This window comes from Lithobates pipiens, unplaced genomic scaffold, assembly GCF_037356315.1.
Source record: "Lithobates pipiens isolate NorthernLeopardFrog02 unplaced genomic scaffold, aLitPip1_a1.2 Scaffold_23, whole genome shotgun sequence".
NCBI classification, from domain to species: domain Eukaryota; kingdom Metazoa; phylum Chordata; class Amphibia; order Anura; family Ranidae; genus Lithobates; species Lithobates pipiens.
Window position 1 is genome coordinate 245331021 of NW_027507785.1, and position 24570 is coordinate 245355590.

The following is a 24570-nucleotide window of genomic DNA, read 5'->3' on the forward strand; positions in this document are numbered from 1 at the left end:
ATATGCACATTTTGGTATTTGGTCAGTATTGATTTAAAAAAGAACAAACAGATTCCAATTAAAATGAACCGTTGCTTTGTCTGCTTGGGGTAAAGTACAAGTTTGATTTAATACTGACCCCCCCCCCCAGCTGGCAACACAGAAGTCTTGTGTATGTTGTACAGAACTGCCTTACGCCATGTGCCAGGGCTGGGTGCCCAATCACCAGCAATGTCACATAGGAGCAAGGGAAGGGAGTCACATTCCCCCGGTTGTGTCAATAAAATCTCTATAGGCCATCAACCAGTACAGGGGTGACCTCAAACTGCATACAATGTCTGGAGGTACATTTATTACCAGCATGGATAAATGGTTTTGAAATCAAAGTTATACAAAAGACCAATTTTCAGTTCACGTGAAGCATTTATTTGACAAAAATACATTTTACAGGCAGCAAAGATACTTTAAAGGCAAGCTTTCTGTAGTGAGTACAATGCCTAGATGGTTTACAAAAGACTCCTGCAAAATGTTATTTTTGTAATTCAATGGAAAAATATCTAACACAAGGGGAGAAAAAAGCCACACTACTTTAAGGGCATTGTATTTGGTCAAAAGGCACTCAATGGCTGGGATAGGCTTTCAGGGGGGGCTTGAGACCCCTTTAAAACTCCTGCTAATCATATCGTCAAGTCTCAACATTTGTGTAGTAACAGTAGTGCATAGAGACTGGAGATTTGGTGCAGCCCATCAGAATTATACAAAGCCTTACATAAATAGTTTATTTTCTTTTATGATAGGCATAATGTTAATAAACCACAAATACAAAAATTACATAATGATTCAGTCATTTTTTTGTGGGCTGAATTACTGAAATGTGAGGCAATCATACAGAAACATAATTTTATTATTTGGGTAAAACCTAGCTTAATCTCTTTTCACCACCCATCAGAAGTGGTTCAGCGTGGAAGATTAATGTGGTTGAGCAGTATACCGCATGTATTTTTTCCCAGAAGGCAACTCTTTGGTGAAAACGCCACAGGTGAAGATCTTGACAGCGTCTGCCTCTGGTACATTTGGTGGAACCATGACTCTGTCTCCAGGCTGAGTGAATGGAAAAGAACATGGACTTTGTTAACCAAGACAGGTTGTATAAAGGGCATGTATAACACATTGAAAAAGATAAAGAAAAAAAAAACCCCCAACACAAAAAACCCACCACACAGCTCAAAAAAAAATTTTTGTTTGAATAATTAAAACGTTTATTTCAGTAATTGAATCCAAAAAGTGAAACTCATATTTTATATAGTCTAGTTACACACAGACTGGTATTTCAAGCATTTTTCTTTTAATTTTGATGATTATGGCTTCAGCTAGAGAAAACCCAAAATTCAGTATCTCAAAGTTTGATTACTACACAAGACCAATAAAAAATTAAAAATAAAAGCATTTTTAATACAGAAATGTTGTCTGTCTTACGGTATAGTATGCACTATACCAATACTTGGTCGGGGGGCTCCTTTTGCACGAATTACTGCATCGATATGGCATGACATGGAACAGATCAGCCTGTGGCACTGCTGAGGTGTTATGGAAGCCCAGGTTACTTTGAGAGCGGTCTTCAGCTTGTCTGCAATGTTGGGTCTGGTGTCTCATCTTCCTCTTGACAATACCCAACAGATTCTCTATGGGGTTTAGGTCAGGAGGGTTTGCTGGCCTATCAAGCACAGTGACACCATGATCATTAAACCAGGTATTGGTACTTTTGGCAGTGGGGTCAGGTGCCAAGTCCTGCTGAAAAATGAAATCAGCATCTCCATAAAGCGGATAAGCAAAGGGAAGCGTTACATGCTCTAGAATTTCCTGGTAGAGGACTGCTCTGACTTTGGACTTGATAGAACACAGGAGGACAAACATCATGAGATGACATGGTTCCCAAAATCCACAGACTGTGGAAAATTTTGCATTTCATTTGGAAATCAAGGTCCCAGAGTCTGGAGGAAGAGTGGAGCGGCACAGAATCCAAGTTGCATGAGGTCCAGTGTGAAGTTTCCACAGTCAGTGATGATTTGGGGAGCCATGTCATCTGCTGGTGTTGGTCCTCTGTTTTATCAAGTCCAAAGTCAGTGCAACCCTCTATCAGGAAATTCGAGCACTTCATGCTTCCTTGTGCTGGCCAGCTTTATGGAGATGCCGATTTCATTTTTTTCAGCAGGACTTGCCACCTGCCCACACTGCCAAAAGTGCCAATACCTGGTTTAATGATCACGGTATCACTGTGCTCGATTGGCCAGCAAACTTGCCTAACCTAAACCCCATAGAGAATCTGTTAGGTATCGTCAAGGGTAAGATGAGACACCAGATCCAACAATGCAGGCGAGCTGAAGGCCGCTATCAAAGCAACCTGGGCTTCCATAACACCTTAGCAGTGCCACAGGCTTATCGCCTCCATGCCACGCTGCATTGATGCAGTAATTCATGCAAAAAGAGCCCCAACCAAGTAGTAGAAGTTCATACTATACTGTACATGGGCATACTTTTCTGTAAGCCAACACTTCTGTATTAAAAAAAAAAAAAAAAAAAAAAAAAAAATTTTATTGGTCTCGTGCAATATTCACATTTTCTGAGATACAGAATTTGGGGTTTTTGCTAGCTGCAAGCCATAAATCGAAGAAAGAAGAAGAAATTGGATAGAAAGAAATATATCACTCTATGTGCAACACATCTATATAAAAAAAGTTTTTGGCTGTATGCTTGTGACTTAAAACAAGTGGCTTAATAAAAATATTAGGCCTTCTATACAGTTTTCAGTCTGTACTGTATAAGAACTCAACATGCTATAACAAAGCATTTTAAAAGCTTTAAGCAGTTTTGCTGACTGCATAACATATTAAAACAGGAATGTTAAAAGAAGAAGGCAAAGTGTCACCAAAGAAGCACCTAGTAGGTGCTTCAGCATTGCTATAAAAAAGGAGGAAGATTCCCAGCCATGAAAATTCTTCTCTGTAGCAACACGAGGTGAAATTGAAGGCTTGGTTGGCCGAATTTCAAAATCAATGGTGGCATCATCCGATCACAAAAAGTCAGAACACAACAGCTCAGCGGGGGGAGATCTATAGTTAGTTTTTAAAAAAGCAAACTTTTTTTCACATGCTGCCATAGTATCAAACACAATATACTACAAGTGTAGTGTTGCAACATGTGCAGCTAGCATTAGAACAAGTCATTGTTACCTTCCAGTCAACAGGAGTTGCAACATTGTGGTTTGCCGTCAGCTGCAGTGAGTCTACAACCCTCAAGATCTCATCAAAATTTCTACCAGTGGTTGCTGGGTATAGGATAGAAAGCTTCATTTTCTTATCTGGACCAATAATAAAGACCTGAGGAAATACAGAACAGATGATTCAGTAATTACACATCACTGGAGTTAATGCATTAGTGCCCATTAGCTTCAAGATACTCACACATCGGGCAGTCACTGGCATACCCTGAGAGTCCTTCTCATCAGGGTCCAGCATACCCAACAGTACAGCAAGTTCCCTTTTAGGATCTGCAATAATTGGAAAGGGTAGAGTCTCCGTTGGCTCATCACAGTTGTAAGAATTTATGTCCTGGAGAAAAAGAAAAAAAGAAAACAAAGACAGAGCCAAGAACGTTAATTGGCATAATAAAAATAACTGGAACTAAAAAACAAAAAAACAAAAAGTTAAACTGATATAAAAAACAAAATCCAAAAACCAAACAGGGGGACCAAGAACTTTGGCATAGTTTAAGCAGTTGTTTGCAGCCATGGTCTAAAAACATTTTACCAAATGCACTTGCAAGGTTCGCAGGGGTGTGGCAAAAGGGCAGATAAAACACAGCTTTACTAAAAAGTGCCAACTTTACCAAAATATATTGATTAGCTTTAGATCATCATCCCCCTGCCAGCCATCTACCTAATACTTACTGTCATCCTAATCCCAGGATCTTCACTATGTGGACCTGTTCAGCACCACACAGCTATTGCAGAATGAAGTACTGGCTGCATCGAGCTTTCCCATTAGATGTTTGCATTTCTTTCTATAGCTAGTCTGTACTACTGGCAGCCCCAAGCCATCCAGAGGACAGATACAGCCATATGAATAAATGGGGTGAGTGGCACTAGGGAGCTGGGTGAGGTCAGGATTTTTTCTGCAAAGGCTGTGTAGCACAAGTCAGGTGATATAATAGAATAATAATAATAATAAGAGTGGTTTAAAAGGACAATTTCCCTAGAAGGAAATATGTCTTTTATACAAGATACTCTCTCGCGTCAGCAGAGAGGATATGACTAGGTGAAATCCTGGCACTGGGTACAGTGTTCCTCTTTCCATCTGCAAATGTATACATTCAGAATTTATCATAAAAAGGACAGTTATAGGTCAGCAATAGCAATACTAGTAGGGGTGCACATCTTCACTGGTCTCACAAGTCTATTACGATTATCCTGTCCAGGATTCGATGATGCATCACGATTACTGCGCAGGAGCGCATGGTTAAAGACCTTTTTATCCAAAAATTCAAGCAGTCCTAACAACTCAATATTTCTCCAGGGGCAGAGGGATGATGGTAATGGAGAGATGGGATCAGTAACACTGGCACTCAACTGTTCTCAGTGTCAGTTGATTTCCTCTCCTCCATACTGCTCAGTGTGTGTCTTCCCCTTCTGGTGCCTCCAGTGAAGCCTCTCCTGATGTCGGGTCTACTTGAGCTCCTCCCCCCTGCACTGTACTGGCTGTCAGCTCTTCAGCTGACTTCCTGCTTCAGTGAAGGATAGGGGGCTTAATCCACCATACAGGCTCTGCCTTTGCGTTTCTCCCAGAGAGGGTACAGCACTGCATGGAGGGACGGATGATGTCACCAGACATCGATTCAGCCGACTCGCAGCATCATGAATGTCTGAATTGCGATGCATTGATGCTGTGATTATATTCCACACCCCTAAATACTAGGGCATTGCATCCACCAATGGTTGTATGCCACCAATGTTTAACAAAGCATAGGCTGAAACTTGCATCTTACATCAAAATGTACATTTTGGTCTGCTGGGTCTTGTAGTTTCCATAAAAAAAACCCCCACACTTGCAATAGAATTATTCCTAATGACAGCAACAATAGGGCACAATGACACAAATGAGAATTCCTACCAATGGCACCAAAGATGGTGCATGGTTTACTTCAACTGATGCTAGGACATGTTCTATGCCAAATGGCCACAGACCCCCCCCTAAAGACTGAAGGACATTACACCAGCCTTTTGTTATGGAGCCCCTGCCTTAGACTGTATATAATACATATTCTTTATATACAGTACTGCATTCTCTTACTTTCTCTCATTTGTCACTTGCTTATGAATAAAGGAACAAAGCCTTTAATCTTGGCAGAGGTCTCCTCCTAAAACATGGACTTATGGAAGTGGTTACAATGCTTCTCTTTAGATCCGGACCACTTTTTTTTTTTTAAAGCAAAAACAAGTGAGGAAAGTAGATCACTACCAAGCTAGGAATGTTTATTTTAATGTGTTTAGTATTAAAGCCGCAGGCTTTTTTTTCCTGCTTTTAAAATGACAGCAAGTCTGTCAAGGGTAAAGAAAAGTTTTAAATATGCAAGACCCCATCAGATCATCTTCTGCAAACACAAATCTGGTGCTAAAGATGACCAGATTAAGCAACAAAGAGTTCTCAACAATGTCTCATCACTGCAGCTACTCCAGCCATCTGAAAAGTCCCCCCCCCCCCCCGGCCTACGTATGTAACTGAATATAACGCTACACGCCAGCATTTGTTAATGTAGGATGACGTAGACTGTACAGGAAGAGGTTGGGACACGGAGCCCATTTGCAGCTCTGATCCACCCAAAGCATTGCCTGTCATCTGCATCTTCTCTTATAGCAGAAGAATGAACAGTAATGCCCCCAGATACATTCAACTTCTTTCCTATACCCCTCCATCGGCAAATACAAGAACACATGGGAGGTTGAAGGGTACGAGTATTAAAGTGTATGTATGGTCAAAATTTTAAAGTCATATTTATTTCCAGATAACATTAATATGTGGCTATGCCTCACTGGGGCGGTGTGCTTGTGCAACGTTAGGAAAAATCCTGCAAGCAGCATCTTAGAAGCTGTTTGGGGGTGCTGTATTTAGCGCTCCCAAGACTTCCTGCCCATTGAAATGAATGGGCAGTGCTTTGGAAGCATCACTTTAGCACTAACGTGGTTGTGGCCCCAGTGTGAAAGGGGTCTTATTCTGAAAGATCATTGAAAACCAGCTAAGACCCCTTTCACACCGAGGGCATTTTGCAGGCGTTGTAGCATTAGAAATAGTGTCTGCAATCCGCCCTCAAACTGCTGCACCATTGTCTCCAGTGTGAAAGCGCGAGGGTTTTCACACTGGAGCGTTGCGCTGGCAGGTGGTCAGGAAAAGTCCTGCCAACAGCTTCTTTGGAGCGGTGTGTTTACTGCTCCTTCACCGCTGCTCCCCATTGAAATCAATGGGGCAGCACTGCAATACCGCCAGCAAAACTACGCTATTGGACGGTTTTAACCCTTTGTCGGCCGCTAGCGGGGGTAAAAGCGCCCAATTAGCGGCCGAAATGCGCCGCAAATCCGACAGTAAAACGCCGCTAAAAATAGCAGCGTTTTACCGCCGATACTATGGGTGGTGCAGTGTGAAAGCCCTCTCAGGTTAGATAGTGCAGCGTGTGCGCTAATGAGATCAGCTGGTCAACTGAGCTTTTAACCACAACTGCGCACTTAAAGCCCCCTCGTGACCAGACCAATTTTCAGCGCTCTCACAATTTGAAGGACAATTACTCTGTCATGCAACACTGTACCCAAATTATTTTTTTGTCCTTTTTTTCATACAAATAGAGATTTCGGTGGTATTTGATCACCTCTGGGTTTATTTTTTGTGCTATAAATGAAAAAAAAAAAAAAAGTTTTGAAAAACGTATTTTTCTCAGTTTCTGTGATAAAATTTTGCAAATTATTAAGGTTTTCTTCATAAATTTTGGCCACAATTTATACTGCTACATATCTTTGGTACAAATAAACCAAATTAGTGGATAATATTTGGTCTTTGTGAAAGTTAGAGAGTCTACAAGCTGTGGTGCAAATCATAAAATTGATCACACCTGATGTACTGGTGGCCCATCTAATTTCTTGCGACCCGAACAAGCCACGAAAGTACAAATACCCCCCAAATGATCCCTTTTTTGAAAGTAGACATTACAAGGTATTTAGTAAGAGGCATTGGTGAGGTTTTTGATGTCTTTTTTTCCACAATTCTTTGCAAAATGAAGACACCACACAAAATAGTAATAGGTTATTTCTCACATGGCATGTGTATACCACAAATGATGCCCCAAAATACATTCTGCTACTCCCGGGTATGGAGATACCACGTGTGGGACTTTCACAGCCTAGCCACATAGAGAGGCCCAACATGCAGGGAGCACCATCACGTGTTCTAGGAGCATAAATTACACATCAAACTTGTTGACTACCTATTACACTTTTGAAGGCCCTGGAGCACCAGGACAATGACATGTGAAACTGACATGCGACACTGACAGATGGCACTAATATGTGGCACTGATTACTTTTTTTTTTTTTTTTAACTCACAAGCTGCAGCCGTTCGCGCTCCCTCCTCACACACTGTCGCTGTGTGAGGGAGAGCCGGTGATGAGAGATGATCTCATATGTTTACATATGAGATCATCTCTCATTGCACACTGCAATAGAGTGCTAAATGGCCGCTCTATTTGGGCATTTAGCACAATCCGTGATTGGCTGTGTCCAAGGCACACGGCCAGCACAGAACTTCCGATGCACGCAATAAGCATATATTGATTGGTTTGCGCAAAAGTTACCTCGTCTAATAAATAGGGGATAGATTTACGGCATTTTTATAATTTTGTTTTTACTAGCAATAGCGGCGATCAGCGATTTCTAGCAGGACTGTGACATTGCGGACAGATTGGACACCTAACAGACATTAACACTTTTTTGGGGAACCAGTGCTAAAAATATGCACCGTTATTGTACCAATGACACTGGCAGGAAAGGGGGGTCATCATCGGGGGTGATCAAGGGGTTAACTTTGTTCCCTCACTGTGTGTTCTATCTGTATTGGGGTGGAGGGCTCACTGGGACAACAGACAGATCCATTTTCCTGCATATCAGAAAGACAGGATCTGTGCAATCTCCCGTCAGAAAGGAGTTCTGCCTTGTTTACGCAGGCAGATACCCATTCTGTCACTGCAGAGAATGATGGGTGGCTGGCAAAGAGTGTCCGCCAGACCCGCTGATTGGCTCCCCCGCTGACCAATGGAAGCACGCCCACAGATTGCCGTGTACAAGCCACACATACAGTGATTTGCGCAGTCGAGCCAACCTGCTGCAGTATAACTGCGGCGGATAGTCAGCAAGTGGTTAAAGCCCATCTTCCCTGCATCTGAGCACAAAAAAAAAAAAAAAACCCACACACATTTAAATCAAGTAATTAACTTATTACATATTTAAAGAAAACTCCCAACCATCCATGTATCTATGCTTCATTTTGTTGAGAAATCACTTTGAAAAAGCAACCACCTAGGATGCCTGGCTGTGGCCATCTTGAGTAAAGGCAGAGGATTCATGAAGCATTTACTTCCTGGAATCCATTTGCCCTTAGCTCATGCATGCAGGAGTGTGCGCTTAGCTGAGAACCCCCCCTCCCATCCTGAAGAAAAATAAGGTTGATTGGGAGAATGAAGTTCCACTTAAAATACATCAAAAGGAGTGAATAAAGGTTAAGGAGGGTAGTTTTCTTCAATATGAAACCAAAATCAAGGACACAACTTCAAAGTGGAGGAAAGGTCTAAAATTTTGTTTTGAAAGTTTTTTTTTTCTAGAAAGGGTAGTTGATGCTTGGAATAAACTTGCAGCAGAGGTAGTGAGATATTCAGCAGTAAAATGGTTTCAAACATGCTTGGAACATCTATACTAGAGAGAGAAGAAAAAAAAACAAAAAAAAACAAACACACACACACACACACACACACACACACAGGACTCAGTTTGAAATTCTTGCCTACGTTACACAAAGGCATTTGGGCATACTAATTCACACCTTTATGACTCAATCCTCCTACAAAACCGATCACCCTAATCAAACCGGTTTCTGTGCTGCTGGAAGAGGAAGAAGAGGAAGAAGAAAAGACAAGAGGGGGGGGGGGGGGGGGGGCGGGGGGGCGGCGTAGCTGTGTTCAGAATTAAGCAATCACGTTCAAACTCATGTTAAATAGGAGTCAGTACACACCTGCCATAATTTAAAGTGCCTCTGATTAACCCCAAATAAAGTTCAGCAGTTTTAGTAGGCCTTTCCTGATATTTTCTTATGTTGGCCATACACTATATGAAGAAAAAAAAAAAAAAAAGGGCCAAAATTCAGTCATATAAACACCCATGCGATCCGATTGATGTCCAAACTGCGATATGCAATCTGAAATGGGGGAGATCATTAACTTTGTATGGACACTCCACGCTGCCATATGCAAACTGCTGGAACTGCTGTGCGAGTCGGTGCGATGAGGGAACCCGCAGTGGATCTGCATTGCACAAGTGTGAACAGAGCCGAAATGGAATGTCATCTCTCAATCAACTGACTATTTTTGATCCTTACGCTGCTAACATCAGTAAATAGATGGGAAAGTAAATTATATTCTGTTCCACCCTCTTTTTACACACACACATTTCTTCAGTTACTTTCTGGTTTCCATGCTTAGTCAAATGATGTCATATCCGAGGAGTCTTCAGGAGGGGTTTCTAAGCTAAGCACACTCTCCTGCCGAGCGAAGGGCATATATATTCCAGGAAGTAAATGCCTTATAATTTAGCTCCCCTTATTCAAGATGGCCACACTTTGTTTTGTCTCCATCTTCCCCAACCATTAAAGATCAGTAGGAGGAGAATGAGCTAATGGTAATAGTAATAAATACTTATTTATTCTGATTGTCAGTTCCATCTAGTGGCCATAATGCAGCATTTTCCTGATTCATGCTTTTCTCATGAATGATCATCTGCCTTGGAGAGAAGAAGAAAAAAAAAAAAAAAAAAAAGGAGCCTAAACATTCAATTTTGCTGGCATTTGTATCCAGTTACCTCTGGCCACTGGTTGTAAAAAAAACTATTTACAGAGTTTAACCTTTCCCTTACATCGTATGACCATTCAGAAAAGTGCAGTGCAACTTGTGCATGCACAGTTGAAAACCGGCTGTGAAGCTGCAAGACTTCACTTCCCTTACAGATGCTGGCGCCTGCACCCAAAGCAAGTAAAAGTCAGCAGTTTTTTTATTTTATTTACAGACTGGAACTTCTTTAACTGTAGATCTATTTTTTATTTTTATTGCAACAGCAGTTTTTTTTTTTTGTTTGTTTTTTTAAAAAGGTCATAGTTGCCCCCCACGACTGTTCCATCTCAATTTCAGTAACAGCCAGAAAGGAATATGAATACACAAATATATACCTTGCTCCATCCCAGATGGTCTTCCACACCGTCTATGGACAAAGCAATCATGCGGACATTGCGTTTCTTGAATTCTGGCGCCAACTTTACTGCCCGTCCGAGCTCTGTGGTGCAGACTGGTGTATAATCCCTTGGATGTGAAAAGAGGACACCCCAACTAAAAAGAAATAAAAAAAAAGTTTAGTTAAAATTTAGAACTTATAAGCAAAGTTTCACTTGCCACATGACTGAATACGGACCGTGTGCATTCAGGGCCATGCACCCACTCCTGCCCACCTGTCAAAATTCAGCTGCATCTGCATTCACTTCAATAAGCTGCCTTGCAGGTGCAAAAAATAAATAAACCCCCACAAGAAAGAAGACTACTACACTAAACTGGAAAAGTCACAACCTTCCAACACCAACAAATACACATGTATCGTGTCTGATCAATGCAGATCACCACAAACTCTACACTGCCAGAGCCTGCCCTAATAAATCTCATATGATCTACAATTTGTGGATCGAGTCCTCTGCAGCCTAAGGGTTCAGACATCCTGAGACCCCTTTCACACAGAGGGGGTTTTGCAGGCGATATAGCGTTAGAAATAGCGCCTGCAATCCCCCCTTAAACTGCTGCACCACTGTCTCCAGTGTGAAAGCGCGAGTGCTTTCACACTGGAGCGTTGCGCTGGCAGGACATCAGGAAACGTCCTGCCAGCAGCTTCTTTGGAGCGGTGCGTTTACCGCTCCTTCACCGCTGCCCCCCAATGAAATCAATGGGGCAGCGTTGCAATACCGCCGGCAAAACGCTGCTATTGTGAGCGGTTTTAACCCTCTCAGCCGCTAGTGGGGGGGTAAACGCGTCCGCTAGCGGCCGAAATGTGCAGCACATCTGGCAGTAAAACGTCACTAAAAAGTGTGAAAGCCCTCTAATATGCCATATCCTTATTCTATCGTATTCTCCTTTGCTCATCCTCCAGCAGCTACATACAAGACAGTTTTTAAGGCAGGGCCCCAAAACAGCTGCCTCATACTTGCCAACCATCCCAGTCTAAAGTCACTTATCCCTTGAAGTTTTAGTCCTGTGCTGTGTCCTGATAGCTCAGTGTAAACTTCTGTTGCTACTGCCCAGCTCTGCCCTATTGACATGTTCAGCTAACTCATCTGCAGACCCTGTGTTTACATGTAAATAACCTGAATTGATATGTAAATAGTGGTGGCAATAATATGTAAATAGTGGTGGACTGCTGCATTGATATGTAAATAGAGGCAGCATTCATAAGTACAGGGCTCGACAAAACCCGGCGCCAGGTCGCATTGGCGACTAGAATTAGCGACCTGGCGCAGCACAGCTGGGGGTATCCCGTCTCCGTGGACCCCCCCCCCCCCCCGGTGTTTTTGCGTCTTCTGTGATCCTATTCCTTCTGGAATCTGGCGAATCTTGTGGTGGCCGTTGGAATTACAACCAGCAATGCTAATGGAGATATCTCCTTCCATTTACTTAGAACACCTAAACACACACATATACATACACACACTTTTTTTTTTTATTCTAACACCCTAGAGAGTAAAATGGTGGTCGTTGCAATAATGTCTGTCACACCATATTTGCACAGCGGACTTACAAGCGCACTTTTTTGGGGGAAAAATAATTTAATAAAAAAAAAAATAAGACAACAGTAAAGTCAGCCCAATTTTTTTTTATATTGTGAAAGATAATGTTACGCGAGTAAATTGATAACCAACATGTCATGCTTCAAAATTGCGCCAGCTCATGGAATGGCGACAAACTTTTACCCTTTAAAATCTCCATAGGCGACGTTTAAAAAATTCTACAGGTTGCACGTTTTGAGTTACAGAGAAGGTCTGGGGCTAGAATAATTGCTCTTACTCTACCGATCGCAGCGATACCTCACATGTGTGGTTTGAACATTGCTTTCATATATGCGTTCGCTTCTGCACGCAAGCTTGGCGGGACAGGGCGCATTTAAAAAAAAAAATTTCTCTTTATTTTAACTTTTATTTTTACTTTCACTGTTCTTTTAAAAAAAAAAAAAATGTGTGTCACTTTTATTCCTATTACAAGGAATGTAAAAATCCCTTGTAATAGAAAAAAGCATGACAGGTCCTCATATATAAGATCTGGGGTCAGAGAGACCTCACATCTCATATTTACACTAAAATGCAATTTAAAAAAAAAAAAAAATAGTCATTTGAAAAAAAATAAAACAAATAAAATGTCCCTCTAAGAGCTATGGGCAATGACTTGGAGACAGGTGGGGGGGCCGCGCTATCTTCCCCTCACTCGTCTCCATGTCAGGCCAGGGACAGGTCCAGATCGCCGTCACGGACCTGGCTCCTAACTTTTTTAGCTGGCTCCTAGATTCCAAGCAAATTTTTCAACCCCTGCATAAGTATATCATGTCCCTCTGGAGGTTCCATCCACCATCACTTCTGCTGAATGCTGCCCTCTGGAGAGGTAAAAAAGGAGCATGCTTTAAAGCTCTGCCTACAACTGTGGTCATTAAGCCTAACATCAGCCTGTTCTTCAAAAGTAAGAAAATTGGAGGTGGAACCCATCTTCAAAATAAAACAGCACCCTAAATTTTGGTGCATGTGAATACGCAGGCAGGCAGTGAGGAAATGATGTGCTGTAACCTTTAGCAAACAATCAGTGAGCAGTAATGTGTAGTAACCTCTAACAACCAATTAGTGAGTGGTATAGATGTTCAGTAACCTCTAGAAATCAATAAGTGAGCAGTATTGATGTACAGTAATCTCTAGCAACCAAACAAGCAGAAGTCATGTGCTGGAACCTCAAGAAAATAACAGTGAGCCATAATGTGTGCTGTAACCTCTAGCAGCCAGTCAGTGAGAGGTAATGATACACTAACCTCTGACAACCAATCGCCATTGCATTGTCTGATCCGATTCAATAAACTGGATTTATTTATTTATTGTATGTCTCAAAGCATGTGGAGAGTGAAATTGTATGAAAGAGGGGGCCCAAGAAAATGTTTGCCCAGGGTCCAGTGAATATTAAAGACAGCCCTGGCTACATATAAAAAGACATGTAGGGAGGTGAAGGGAATTGTGGAGGAGCTGTGTCAGCACAGATACTACCAGAAGAGGAGGCTATGAAGTGCAAGGAGGAACGGCAGGAGGGGAGGAAGCGTGTGGCGCTAGGGAATGGACTATCCTGGAGTAGTCAAATTTTCTACCAAGTTCAGACACATTTCACAAAAAAAAAAAAAAAAAAAAAAAACACACACACACCCTTTTAAAATTTTAGCTGTATACATTTCTTGCTACTACTATAACCTTCCACCAAAGGACAACGCAAACTAAATTATCCTGCTCCTGGCGATCACAACGATACCACATATGTTTATATGTTAGTTGTTGAATGTGCCCGTAGTACAGCCCAGAAACAATAATGCGCATTTTGCTTTTTTTAAATTCTACCTAAAAAACACACTGACGCTAACTGACCCAATTCTAATTAAAAAAAAAAAAAAAAAAAAAAAAATACCAAATGCACAAATGCACACACACCCCCTAACCTAGATCAAACCTTGATCTATTTTATTTTATTTTTTTAAATATAAAATCCCACCCAAAACATTGTACACAAATTGTGTATATTTTTGAGACCAATAAGAGTTTTCTTTTAGTGCCATTTCATAACCATTTTTAGTTTTGCTATATAAAAACCACCCCAACACACACACACACCAAAATTGATTAGTGCATATTGTGCACTAGTAAAGGGGGGATCCAGGTCTATGGAATGTGCACAACAGTCATTATACCCCCAGTTTGCTCCCCCATTTAACTGGCAACCAATGGGAGCAGTGCAACCTACATGGGATCTGAGTTAACAATTACAAACTACAGAGCCGCTCTGATAGGGAGTGGTCCATCATCACTCCCACCTTCTTCAGAAACGCTAACTGAAGACAGCAACAAAACCCCTGAATCCCACTTTACAGGGGAAATCTTCATCTTCCAGCCATCCTGAGTAGCTTCTGTTGTCAATCCCAAGTCCTTGGTCATTTTTCTCTCGTAAGCTTCTTCAACACCATCTTCCATGGCACTGACAATTCAACAATGTATGCAGGCTTGATTGTGGTAGACCACGAATGTCTGGATAAATAAAGCGTCCACAATTTCGATCCCGAATAATCCGCAGGACACTTGTATCCTTTGATCTTATTTGGTGCTCCAGTGGTACAAATGGTTTGATATGAGCAGTGTTCACCTAGGTTTGTTTGGGGGAACGCATTTATGGTGGTTCTACTCTGTTCCAAGATGCCAGCGTTCTGAATATCTGGTTATGCTGTAACGCTCTTGGGCGAGAATCGTGGAGATTCAACTGTAGACATGCAAGAGCTTTGGGAGTGGTGGTGGTTTATGCGATTTCAACACACTTTATTATACAGGTTTTACACATTTCAGGCATACCTTGCTCAGCTATACATTTTAAAAATTAACCCATCTTGCCCCTAAACCAGCAAAAACATTAACAGGCACACAAATATCAAAGATGTAAAATATCATGCTCCCTAGACAGCAAACCTAGGAGCAATGCCAAAAATGCCACAGGGTTAAAGGGCCGTGCAAGTTTGCATTCCTGCAGTGCACAACACAAGCTGGACTATTTAATCTGGTCTGAGAAACCATGCTTGATATGCCTACTAAAATCTGTAACATTATGCAACCTTTACACACGACAAAGTGCAAACTACCACCTCTTATTAATTTGCAAATTCTATACATAGAAAGCACACAAAAAGTACAAAGCTTTCAAACGCCTGAAAAAACACTTGTACCCCCCTCCTTTCCGTAACTTCCATAAAAAGCCACTGCAAACACAAAAAAGAAAAAAAGAAAAATTGATGCTTCTTTCTTCCTCCCCCCCCCTTTTCTGACCTGCCAGGCTGCATGCTCACATAAGGGTCTGGTGTGGACCTTGGGGGAAACCCCACATCTGGGTTTTATTTTTTTGGTGTGAGGGTCCCCTTAAAATCCCTGGTCTGGCATAGAGCAGCCCCCGATCCTCCTCTGAGGTCCCTTCCCTCCCGCCAAGTTTCATAGCAAGCAGCTTGTTGTGGGGGTACGCGAGCAGGCTCACTCCCGGGCCGCTGCTCTGCGTGTTCCTTCAAAACACAGAGCCTCTGCTCAGACCCACCCTCTTTTTCCCCATTGGCTCACAGGCTGTGAAAGACACAACCAATGAGAAGGGAGAGTCCCCAGAGAGCTTGGGGGGGGGGGGGGGTGCACATCGCTGGACAGGTAAGTATTAGGGGGGCTGCTGCACACAGGTTTTTTTTTACCTTCATGCATTTAAAAAACACCTTGAGCCTTCTGAAACACTTTCGTTTCTCAGAGTCCAAAAATATAGCCTGGCCCCTTACTAACAAATACATGGCATAAAAAAAAAAAAAAAAAAAAAAAAGGAATACACACACGCACACACTCAATGGCCAAGGTAAAAAAAAATAATAATAATTGTGTCAGAATCTCCCCTCGCTCCCAAGTCCATTCTCAATCAAGTGCTGTGCCCGAGAGCCATGGCTCTCTCCTTCCTCACAGGGCAGATTGATAGCAGCTGTGAAAACAAATTTTGTGCCAAAAGATGCAGGCAGGGCAGCTCAGGAACAAGCCTGCACGAGTGCCCCCTTAGAAAGTGGCTATGGGGGCAGGGGCACCCACCAAAGAGGAGCCAGAAGCGCCGGCAGGGGACCCCAGAAAAGGGAGGAGAAGAACATGTTATGGGATTAAAAAAAAAAAAAAAGAAGATTCACAATCATTTCAAAAGTGGACCTGAATGCAAAAAAAAAAAAAAAAAAAAAAAATGAACGTTAATTGTCACTTTAAATCACTCAAAGAACAAAAAGGAGTATCAGATGGAAAAAAAAAAAAAAAAAAAAAAGGGAATCTTGCCAAATAGATTTGATTATGCATTACAGAGATCAAAAGGTGCAGTCTTCATGTCCAAGATAGGCACTCTCATGGGCCACTAAAACTTTGAGCCTACTCAATGGAATGTATAACCAAGCCCCTTGAGATCAGAATGCCTTTCTCCGCATATGCTTAAGTACAGATAGGGAGAAGCCTCATAGTGCAGAACAAGCAAACCATTTTTTTGTGTGTTTAATGGTACGACAATCCAGCCATTTGTCAGCTGACCTGCCGGTGCGTCATGACGTCACACTCAGACTCCGCCTTAGTAAAATACAAGTGATATTAGTTTATAGATGTTTCAAAATTGTAAAATAATCAGCTGCAGAGTCCACAGGCAAAAATAGAGACTAGAACTACTGTTCTTTTGACCTCTGTCAGCTTTGTTGGGGCACAGCCTCCAGAGTTCAGTTCCTCCAAGGCTAGGTATATAAAAATGTGCACGGCTGGGATAAGAGCTGGCAGGAAATCAGAACAAGAAAAAAAAAATAAAAAAATAAAAACACACACTGATGAATTTGCACAAACATGCCCTCTAGCGCACACACACACACAGAACTTTACAGACTAAGACGCCATTAAAATTCATGTGCGTCCAAGGCAGGCACCCCAATACTTTTGACAATATAGGGTATATTGTGTCTAACAGTGAACAAGATCAGATAGGTTAGATCAGTGATTCTCAACCAGGGTTCCTCCAGAGGTTGCTAGATGTTCCTTCAGCATTGGACAATTTCTGCCTCTCAGATAAGTTCCCACTCACCATTGATCTTTTTAGCTCTCTGTAAGGAGGTAATTCTTCCCAATGACCACAAGTGTAAGGACCATTCTCCCCACTGACCATCACACTAATGTATCATGAGTTGTAGACTTCTAATTTTTAGAAGGGGTTCCCCGAGACCAGAGAACTATTTCAAGGGTTGCTCTGTGTTGAAAAGGTTGAGAAAGGCTGGGTTAGATGGTTAGGCCATAGACATCCTCCCAGACACTCAGCCCCACCCAGGCTTCCTTTGGACATAGCTGATCATAGATTGGGGTAAAGCGCCAATCACTGATCAGCTATGTCCACAGCAGATCAGATGTAAACAGACTTGAGAGTTATCAGCATTCCTTTCCTCACCTTTGTGAGTACAAACGACTGGCAAGGCTGTCAGCACCCAGTTTACACGGATTATCAGTGCAGCCTCAGCAACACCCATAACTGAAGAAAAATGAAATATTTGCAGAAAGAAAAACTTTATCACCCCAAAAATTTCTGTATTTTTAATTTGTTTAGCAAAAAATAAAAATAAAACAGGATTAAATACTGGCAAAAGAAACCTCTATACGTCTCAATAAAATGATAAAAATGTAATTTGGGTACAGTGTTGCATGACTGTGCAATTGTCATTCAAAGTATGACAGTGCTGAAAAATTGGCCTGGGCAGGAAGGGGGTGAAAGTGCCAAGTATTGAAATGGTTAAACCCAAAACCAAACATATTGCAGCTGACCAATTCTTAGATGTGATGGCTGCATTTGTTTCCCTTTTTAGAGTGGAGAGCCACCCTGAAAAAAAAATATACACAAAAAATTAGAAAAAAATAAAAAAAGTTGATTTTTTTTTTTTTTTTAAACTTACCAGAAATGCCTGTTGCTAGGCACATCATTCTAATCTGCCTCTTCCTCCTCCGCGGAGATCTTCTATCTTCTCTCCTCCATGCGGCGTCTTCTGGGTCGCGCTGTGTTCTGGGAACTGTGTGCCCCATTCACAAAGTGCTGCGCGACTCGCGCAATGCACAGTAGGAAACGAGCAGTGAAGCCACAAGGCTCCACTGCCTGTTTCCGTTAGCAAAAATGGCGGCGCCGGGACCCGAGAGCTGGGTCAGCCTCGGGCAGCCGACATTGCAGGCGCCCTGGACAGGTAAGTGTGCTTATTAGAAGTCAGCAGCTACAGCGTTTGCAGCTATTGACTTTTACATTTTTATTTTATTTTATTTTTGTTTTAAAACCGGCCCTCCTCTTTAAAGAGGGATTCCACCTAAAAAAAAAAAAAAATAATATTAAAAGCCAGCAGCTATAAATACTACAGCTGCTGACTTTTAATAAATGGACACTCGCCTGTCCCGGGTTCCAGCGATACCGGCAGCCGAGGCCGATCGATCGCTCGGCTCTCGGCTGCTGCCGTCACCATTCTAGGTGAGGGAATCAGGAAGTGAAGCGAATCTGCTTCACTTCCCGGTTCCCTACTGCGCATGCGCGAGTCGCGCAGCGCAATAGGAATTGTCCACGCTGTCACTGGGACCCGTGTGTGTCCCAGCAGACAGCGCGGCAGGACAGGAAATGACAGACTCCCATGGGAGTCTATGCCCGGAAGTGGGTGTAAATACCTGTCTTTGAATTGTAGGGTGTGCAAATAGCGTGGGGGGGGGAATTGTAGGGTGTGCAAAGAGCGCGCGGGGGGGGGGGGGGAATTGTAGGGTGTGCAAAGAGCGCGGGGGGGATTTGTAGGGTGTGCAAAGAGCGCGCGCGGGGGGGGGGGGGATTTGTAGGGTGTGCAAAGAGCGCGCGCGCGGGGGGGGGGATTTGTAGGGTGTGCAAAGAGCGCGCGCGCGGGGGGGGGGGATTTGTAGGGTGTGCAAAGAGCGCGCGGGGGGGGGGGGGGGGGATTTGTAGGGTGTGCAAAGAGCGCGCGCGGGGGGGGGGATTTGTAGGGTGTGCAAAGAGCGCGCGCGGGGGGGGGGGGATTTGTAGGGTGTGCAAAGAGTGCGCGCGGGGGGGGGGGATTTGTAGGGTGTGCAAAGAGCGCGCGCGGGGGGGGGGATTTGTAGGGTGTGCAAAGAGCGCAGGGGGGGGGGTTGTAGGGTGTGCGAAAAGCGCAGGGGGGGGGGGTTGTAGGGTGTGCGAAAAGCGCAGGGGGGGGGGGGTTGTAGGGTGTGCGAAAAGCGCAGGGGGGGGGATTGTAGGGTGTGCGAAAAGCGCAGGGGGGGGGGATTGTAGGGTGTGCGAAAAGCGCAGGGGGGGGGGATTGTAGGGTGTGCGAAAAGCGCAGGGGGGGGGGGATTGTAGGGTGTGCGAAAAGCGCAGGGGGGGGGGGATTGTAGGGTGTGCGAAAAGCGCAGGGGGGGGGGGATTGTAGGGTGTGCGAAGAGCGCAGGGGGGGGGATTGTAGGGTGTGCGAAGAGCGCAGGGGGGGGGATTGTAGGGTGTGCGAAGAGCGCAGGGGGGGGATGATTGTAGGGTGTGCGAAAAGCGCAGGGGGGGGGGATGATTGTAGGGTGTGCGAAAAGCGCAGGGGGGGGGATTGTAGGGTGTGCGAAAAGCGCAGGGGGGGGGGATTGTAGGGTGTGCGAAAAGCGCAGGGGGGGGGGGATTGTAGGGTGTGCGAAAAGCGCAGGGGGGGGGGGGATTGTAGGGTGTGCGAAAAGCGCAGGGGGGGGGGATTGTAGGGTGTGCGAAAAGCGCAGGGGGGGGGATTGTAGGGTGTGCGAAAAGCGCAGGGGGGGGGGATTGTAGGGTGTGCGAAAAGCGCAGGGGGGGGGGGGATTGTAGGGTGTGCGAAAAGCGCAGGGGGGGGGGGGATTGTAGGGTGTGCGAAAAGCGCAGGGGGGGGGGGGGGGATTGTAGGGTGTGCGAAAAGCGCAGGGGGGGGGGGATTGTAGGGTGTGCGAAAAGCGCAGGGGGGGGGATTGTAGGGTGTGCGAAAAGCGCAGGGGGGGGGGGATTGTAGGGTGTGCGAAAAGCGCAGGGGGGGGGGGATTGTAGGGTGTGCGAAAAGCGCAGGGGGGGGATTGTAGGGTGTGCGAAAAGCGCAGGGGGGGGATTGTAGGGTGTGCGAAAAGCGCAGGGGGGGATTGTAGGGTGTGCGAAAAGCGCAGGGGGGGATTGTAGGGTGTGCGAAAAGCGCAGGGGGGGATTGTAGGGTGTGCGAAAAGCGCAGGGGGGGATTGTAGGGTGTGCGAAAAGCGCAGGGGGGGATTGTAGGGTGTGCGAAAAGCGCAGGGGGGGATTGTAGGGTGTGCGAAAAGCGCAGGGGGGGATTGTAGGGTGTGCGAAAAGCGCAGGGGGGGATTGTAGGGTGTGCGAAAAGCGCAGGGGGGGATTGTAGGGTGTGCGAAAAGCGCAGGGGGGGATTGTAGGGTGTGCGAAAAGCGCAGGGGGGGGATTGTAGGGTGTGCAAAAAGCGCAGGGGGGGGATTGTAGGGTGTGCAAAAAGCGCAGGGGGGGGATTGTAGGGTGTGCAAAAAGCGCAGGGGGGGGATTGTAGGGTGTGCAAAAAGCGCAGGGGGGGGATTGTAGGGTGTGCAAAAAGCGCAGGGGGGGGGATTGTAGGGTGTGCAAAAAGCGCAGGGGGGGGGATTGTAGGGTGTGCAAAAAGCGCAGGGGGGGGGATTGTAGGGTGTGCAAAAAGCGCAGGGGGGGGATTGTAGGGTGTGCAAAAAGCGCAGGGGGGGGATTGTAGGGTGTGCAAAAAGCGCAGGGGGGGGATTGTAGGGTGTGCAAAAAGCTCAGGGGGGGGGATTGTAGGGTGTGCAAAAAGCGCGCGGGGGGGGGATTGTAGGGTGTGCAAAAAGCGCGCGGGGGGGGGGGGGGGATTGTAGGGTGTGCAAAAAGCGCGCGGGGGGGGATTGTAGGGTGTGCAAAAAGCGCACGAGGGGGGGATTGTAGGGTGTGCAAAAAGCGCACGGGGGGGGGGATTGTAGGGTGTGCAAAAAGCGCACGGGGGGGGGGATTGTAGGGTGTGCAAAAAGCGCGCGGGGGGGATTGTAGGGTGTGCGAAGAGCGCGGGGGGGGGGGGGATTGTAGGGTGTGCGAAGAGCGCGGGGGGGGGGGATTGTAGGGTGTGCGAAGAGCGCGGGGGGATAATGATGGGGGAGAATTGTAGGGTGTATGATGAGAATTGTAGGGAACAGTGAGGGATGGGGGGGAAGTAGGAAAATATTGCTGCTGCTATGTTGCAATGCCCTCTCCACCCTGTCTGCTATAGCAGGAAGCTCTCATGTAGCACACAACTCACTTATTGCCCAGGAAGTCGTACAGTTTGATCCGGCCGATGGTGGTGTCAGCCTCGATGTTCGGGAAGTTTTCTCCGAGCAGAATCCCGGGCATGGCGGCTCTCGCTGATACTGATGACAGACACGTGAGACTGACAACTCAGATAATACTATAGTCCGCAGCGAGCGGGGCCAACCGGGAAAAGGGGAGGAGCTTATGGCTCGACTTTGACAGGAGCGGGGGGGGGGCAGCCCTGAAAGGGCGTGTCTCAGTGATAGGTGTGAGTGTGTGATTGGCTCTTCTCCTCTCTTTGGATTGGTGTCAGCTGAATGCGGACGTGACAGCAGTGTGCACCGCCGGGGTCACGGAGGTGTATTGAGAAGAAATCCCGCGGAAGAATGATGTCATCAGAGACCGATTAATCATTAAAGCGGAACGTTACCCATAATTGTTATGGGCAACAAATAATGTTCTTTGGCAAGGAACATACATTCCATATTAATATTTATACTACCAATATATTCGCTGTAAATTGCCTCCAGCATTGTTTCTTGTTGTTGGAGGTTGCCATGTTGCTGAAGCCCAGAGCCCCTGAACAGCAGTAAATCCTAAAGCAGGAACTAAACCCATTGATTTAAACACTTCAGCCCCGGAAGTTTTTTTTTGTGATATGTCGCTGCCTTACTTTAGCTGACAATTGCGCGGTCGTGCAATGCTGTAACCAAATAAAATTGACATCCTTTTTCCCCCACAAAAATAGAGCTTTCTTTTGGTGATATTTGATCACCTCTGCGGTTTTCATTTTTTGCACTATAAACAAAAAAAGAGCGACAATTTTGAAAAAATATATATATTTTTTATTTTCTGCTATAGAACACACCCAATACAAAAAATGCTGATGTAGCACTAACCCCCGAAGGAGCTTCTGGTTTTCTTTTGGGCGTACCGTTACCTCACCTGTTCACTGTGTCCGTCTTAGGGGTCCCGTCGTAGAGCAGATTAAAGGATGTTAGCTCCCACTTAGTCCTTTTTCCAAAGATTTATTTGAAAGAACATGAAGTTTTGCAATAGAGAAGTGGTCATCAACCCTGTCATCAGGGCCCACTAACAGGCCAGGTTTTATGTATTACCTTGGGGAGATGCAGACTAGAATACTGCAATCAATGAGCAGCAAATTATATCACCTGTGATGTATTTCAGTTATCTTGCAAACATGGCCTATTAGTGGGCCCTGAGGACAGGGTTGATGACCACTGCAATGGTATATTGCAGGGGTAGGGGGCACCCTGAGCCTAATCCTAAGGGAAAGGGGGGTGCAGTTTGGCATCTTTGCCCTGGATGACCTTGTCCTGGCACTGGACCTCTTTCGCTGACCTAGCAGCTGATGAGATGCTCGAACAAAGTCTCTGCCACAGACTTGTCAATTCAACGGAATGGTTGTGCATTCCTCTGCCATAGGAAAGTACAACCAGCAACTTGTAAAGTTAAAGTGGTTGTATACGCTTTTTTTTTTACTTTTACCTACAGGAAAGCCTATAATAAGGCTTACCTGTAGGTAAAAAAAATAACTCCTAAACCTGTACGGTTCCCTCGGTATGCGCCGCTGACTGCAGCGGCGCATGCGCACAAGGGGATTCTCGGCTGAAAATCCGGCAGTGGCCGACCGGCCGGGATGAAATCTCCCACGCGCATGCGCAGGAGTGACGATATCGCGGCTCCGGCCACTCACAGCGCCGGAGCCGCGATACCCAGAAGAAACGCTGAGGGAGCATGTCAGCTCCCTCGGCGTGGATCGGGCCAGATGTCGGGGCCTCGTTCTAAGGTAAGTATTTCATAATGAGCTAGTATGCAGTGCATACTAGCTCATTATGCCTTTTGCTTTGCAGGTGGTAAAAAAAAAAAAAAACATTAGCGGGTTTACTACCGCTTTAAAGAGCTGTCACACAGTGCCAGTTTCTTTCAGCCGATCCGGCGATACTGTGTGGTAGGTGACCTGGGATGCATCCTCCAACTGAGTCTCCAGGCTCTTCCAGAGATACCAGCCTTGTTGCTCGGTCCTCTCCTGAAAAAGTCCTCCGCTGGATCCTCCAGTCGCTTGGCTTCTCCCCGCAGGTGAGACAGCACAGGACCACCCCTGGATCGGTAGACCCCAAGACTTCTGGGCCCACCCTTTCAATTGCAAAGCCTCGGGCCAGCCGACCCCGAGACATAGAGAAAGGCAGCACACACCTCAGGCCATGAGGCCGGGATAACGAACCCCAAAAATATGGCGCCTGTACCTTAAGTACCCTTACCCAGAATGCACAGCAGGTGAACCACTCCCACCGGGCTATTTCTGAGTAAAAGGAATACCCAATGCATTCAGCTTGTTGCATTTCCAACACTAAGGCTATCCGCTTGTTCAGAGGGGATCGCTCTGTTGATCCCCGCTGAGCAGGAAGATGGCAGGTCCATCTCTGCACTCTGTCAGAGCGCCGCTCTTCCCTATGGGAGATCAGATGACAACGGACCGCAGTGTCCGTCGTCACCCGATCCGAGGACGGATCGAAAAGTAGGTTTTTCCTCCGCCTCACTTTTTTGGATCCGAGCGGGTCAGATGTCAGCAGACATATCACAGCTGACATCCGATGCTCCATAGACCTCTATGGATCATCCGTTCAGGTCCGCCTGAAAAACTGACAGGCGGACCTGAAGGGATCAGCCGTGTGAAAGAGGCCTTACCGGTGGTGACAGCGACACCCACGGCCAAGTGGAAACTAGCACAACCCAGCTGAACTGGTACAGAAACCAGAACTTTGACATAATTAGTCTGAGCCAAACTGCAGCTTCAGACAAACTTAAATTTACAAAAACAATAGCGTCTGCTCATTAGGAGCAGGGCGCTACATTGAAAATCAAATTTCTTCATCAGTTTAGGCCAATTTGTATTCTGCTACATATTTTTGGTAAAAAAAATATCCCAAAAAGTGTTTATTGATTAGTTTGCACAAAAGTTATAGCGTCTACAAAATAGGGAATCGATTTATGGCTTTTTAATTTTTAATTTTTTTTAACTATTAACCACTTAACAACCGCCCATTGCCGATTAACGGCTTCAGGGCGGTTGTTTAACTGCCCCTGCCCCTGGGGCGCGCACTCGAGAGCAT

At 45.2% G+C, this 24570-nt stretch overlaps 1 protein-coding gene across 1 annotated transcript; it reads right to left on the reverse strand.

The window, feature by feature from the left end:
* Nucleotides 1–382: 382 nt before the first annotated feature.
* On the reverse strand, nucleotides 383–21639 carry PRDX6 (peroxiredoxin 6). The gene is made up of 5 exons (XM_077452988.1): nucleotides 21447–21639; nucleotides 10507–10663; nucleotides 3441–3587; nucleotides 3210–3356; nucleotides 383–1080 (listed from the first exon to the last, which is right to left on the reverse strand). Exons 1-5 carry the CDS (start codon nucleotides 21536–21538, stop codon nucleotides 949–951), a joined length of 675 nt encoding a protein of 224 aa, XP_077309114.1. The 5' UTR covers nucleotides 21539–21639; the 3' UTR covers nucleotides 383–948.
* Nucleotides 21640–24570: the final 2931 nt, after the last annotated feature.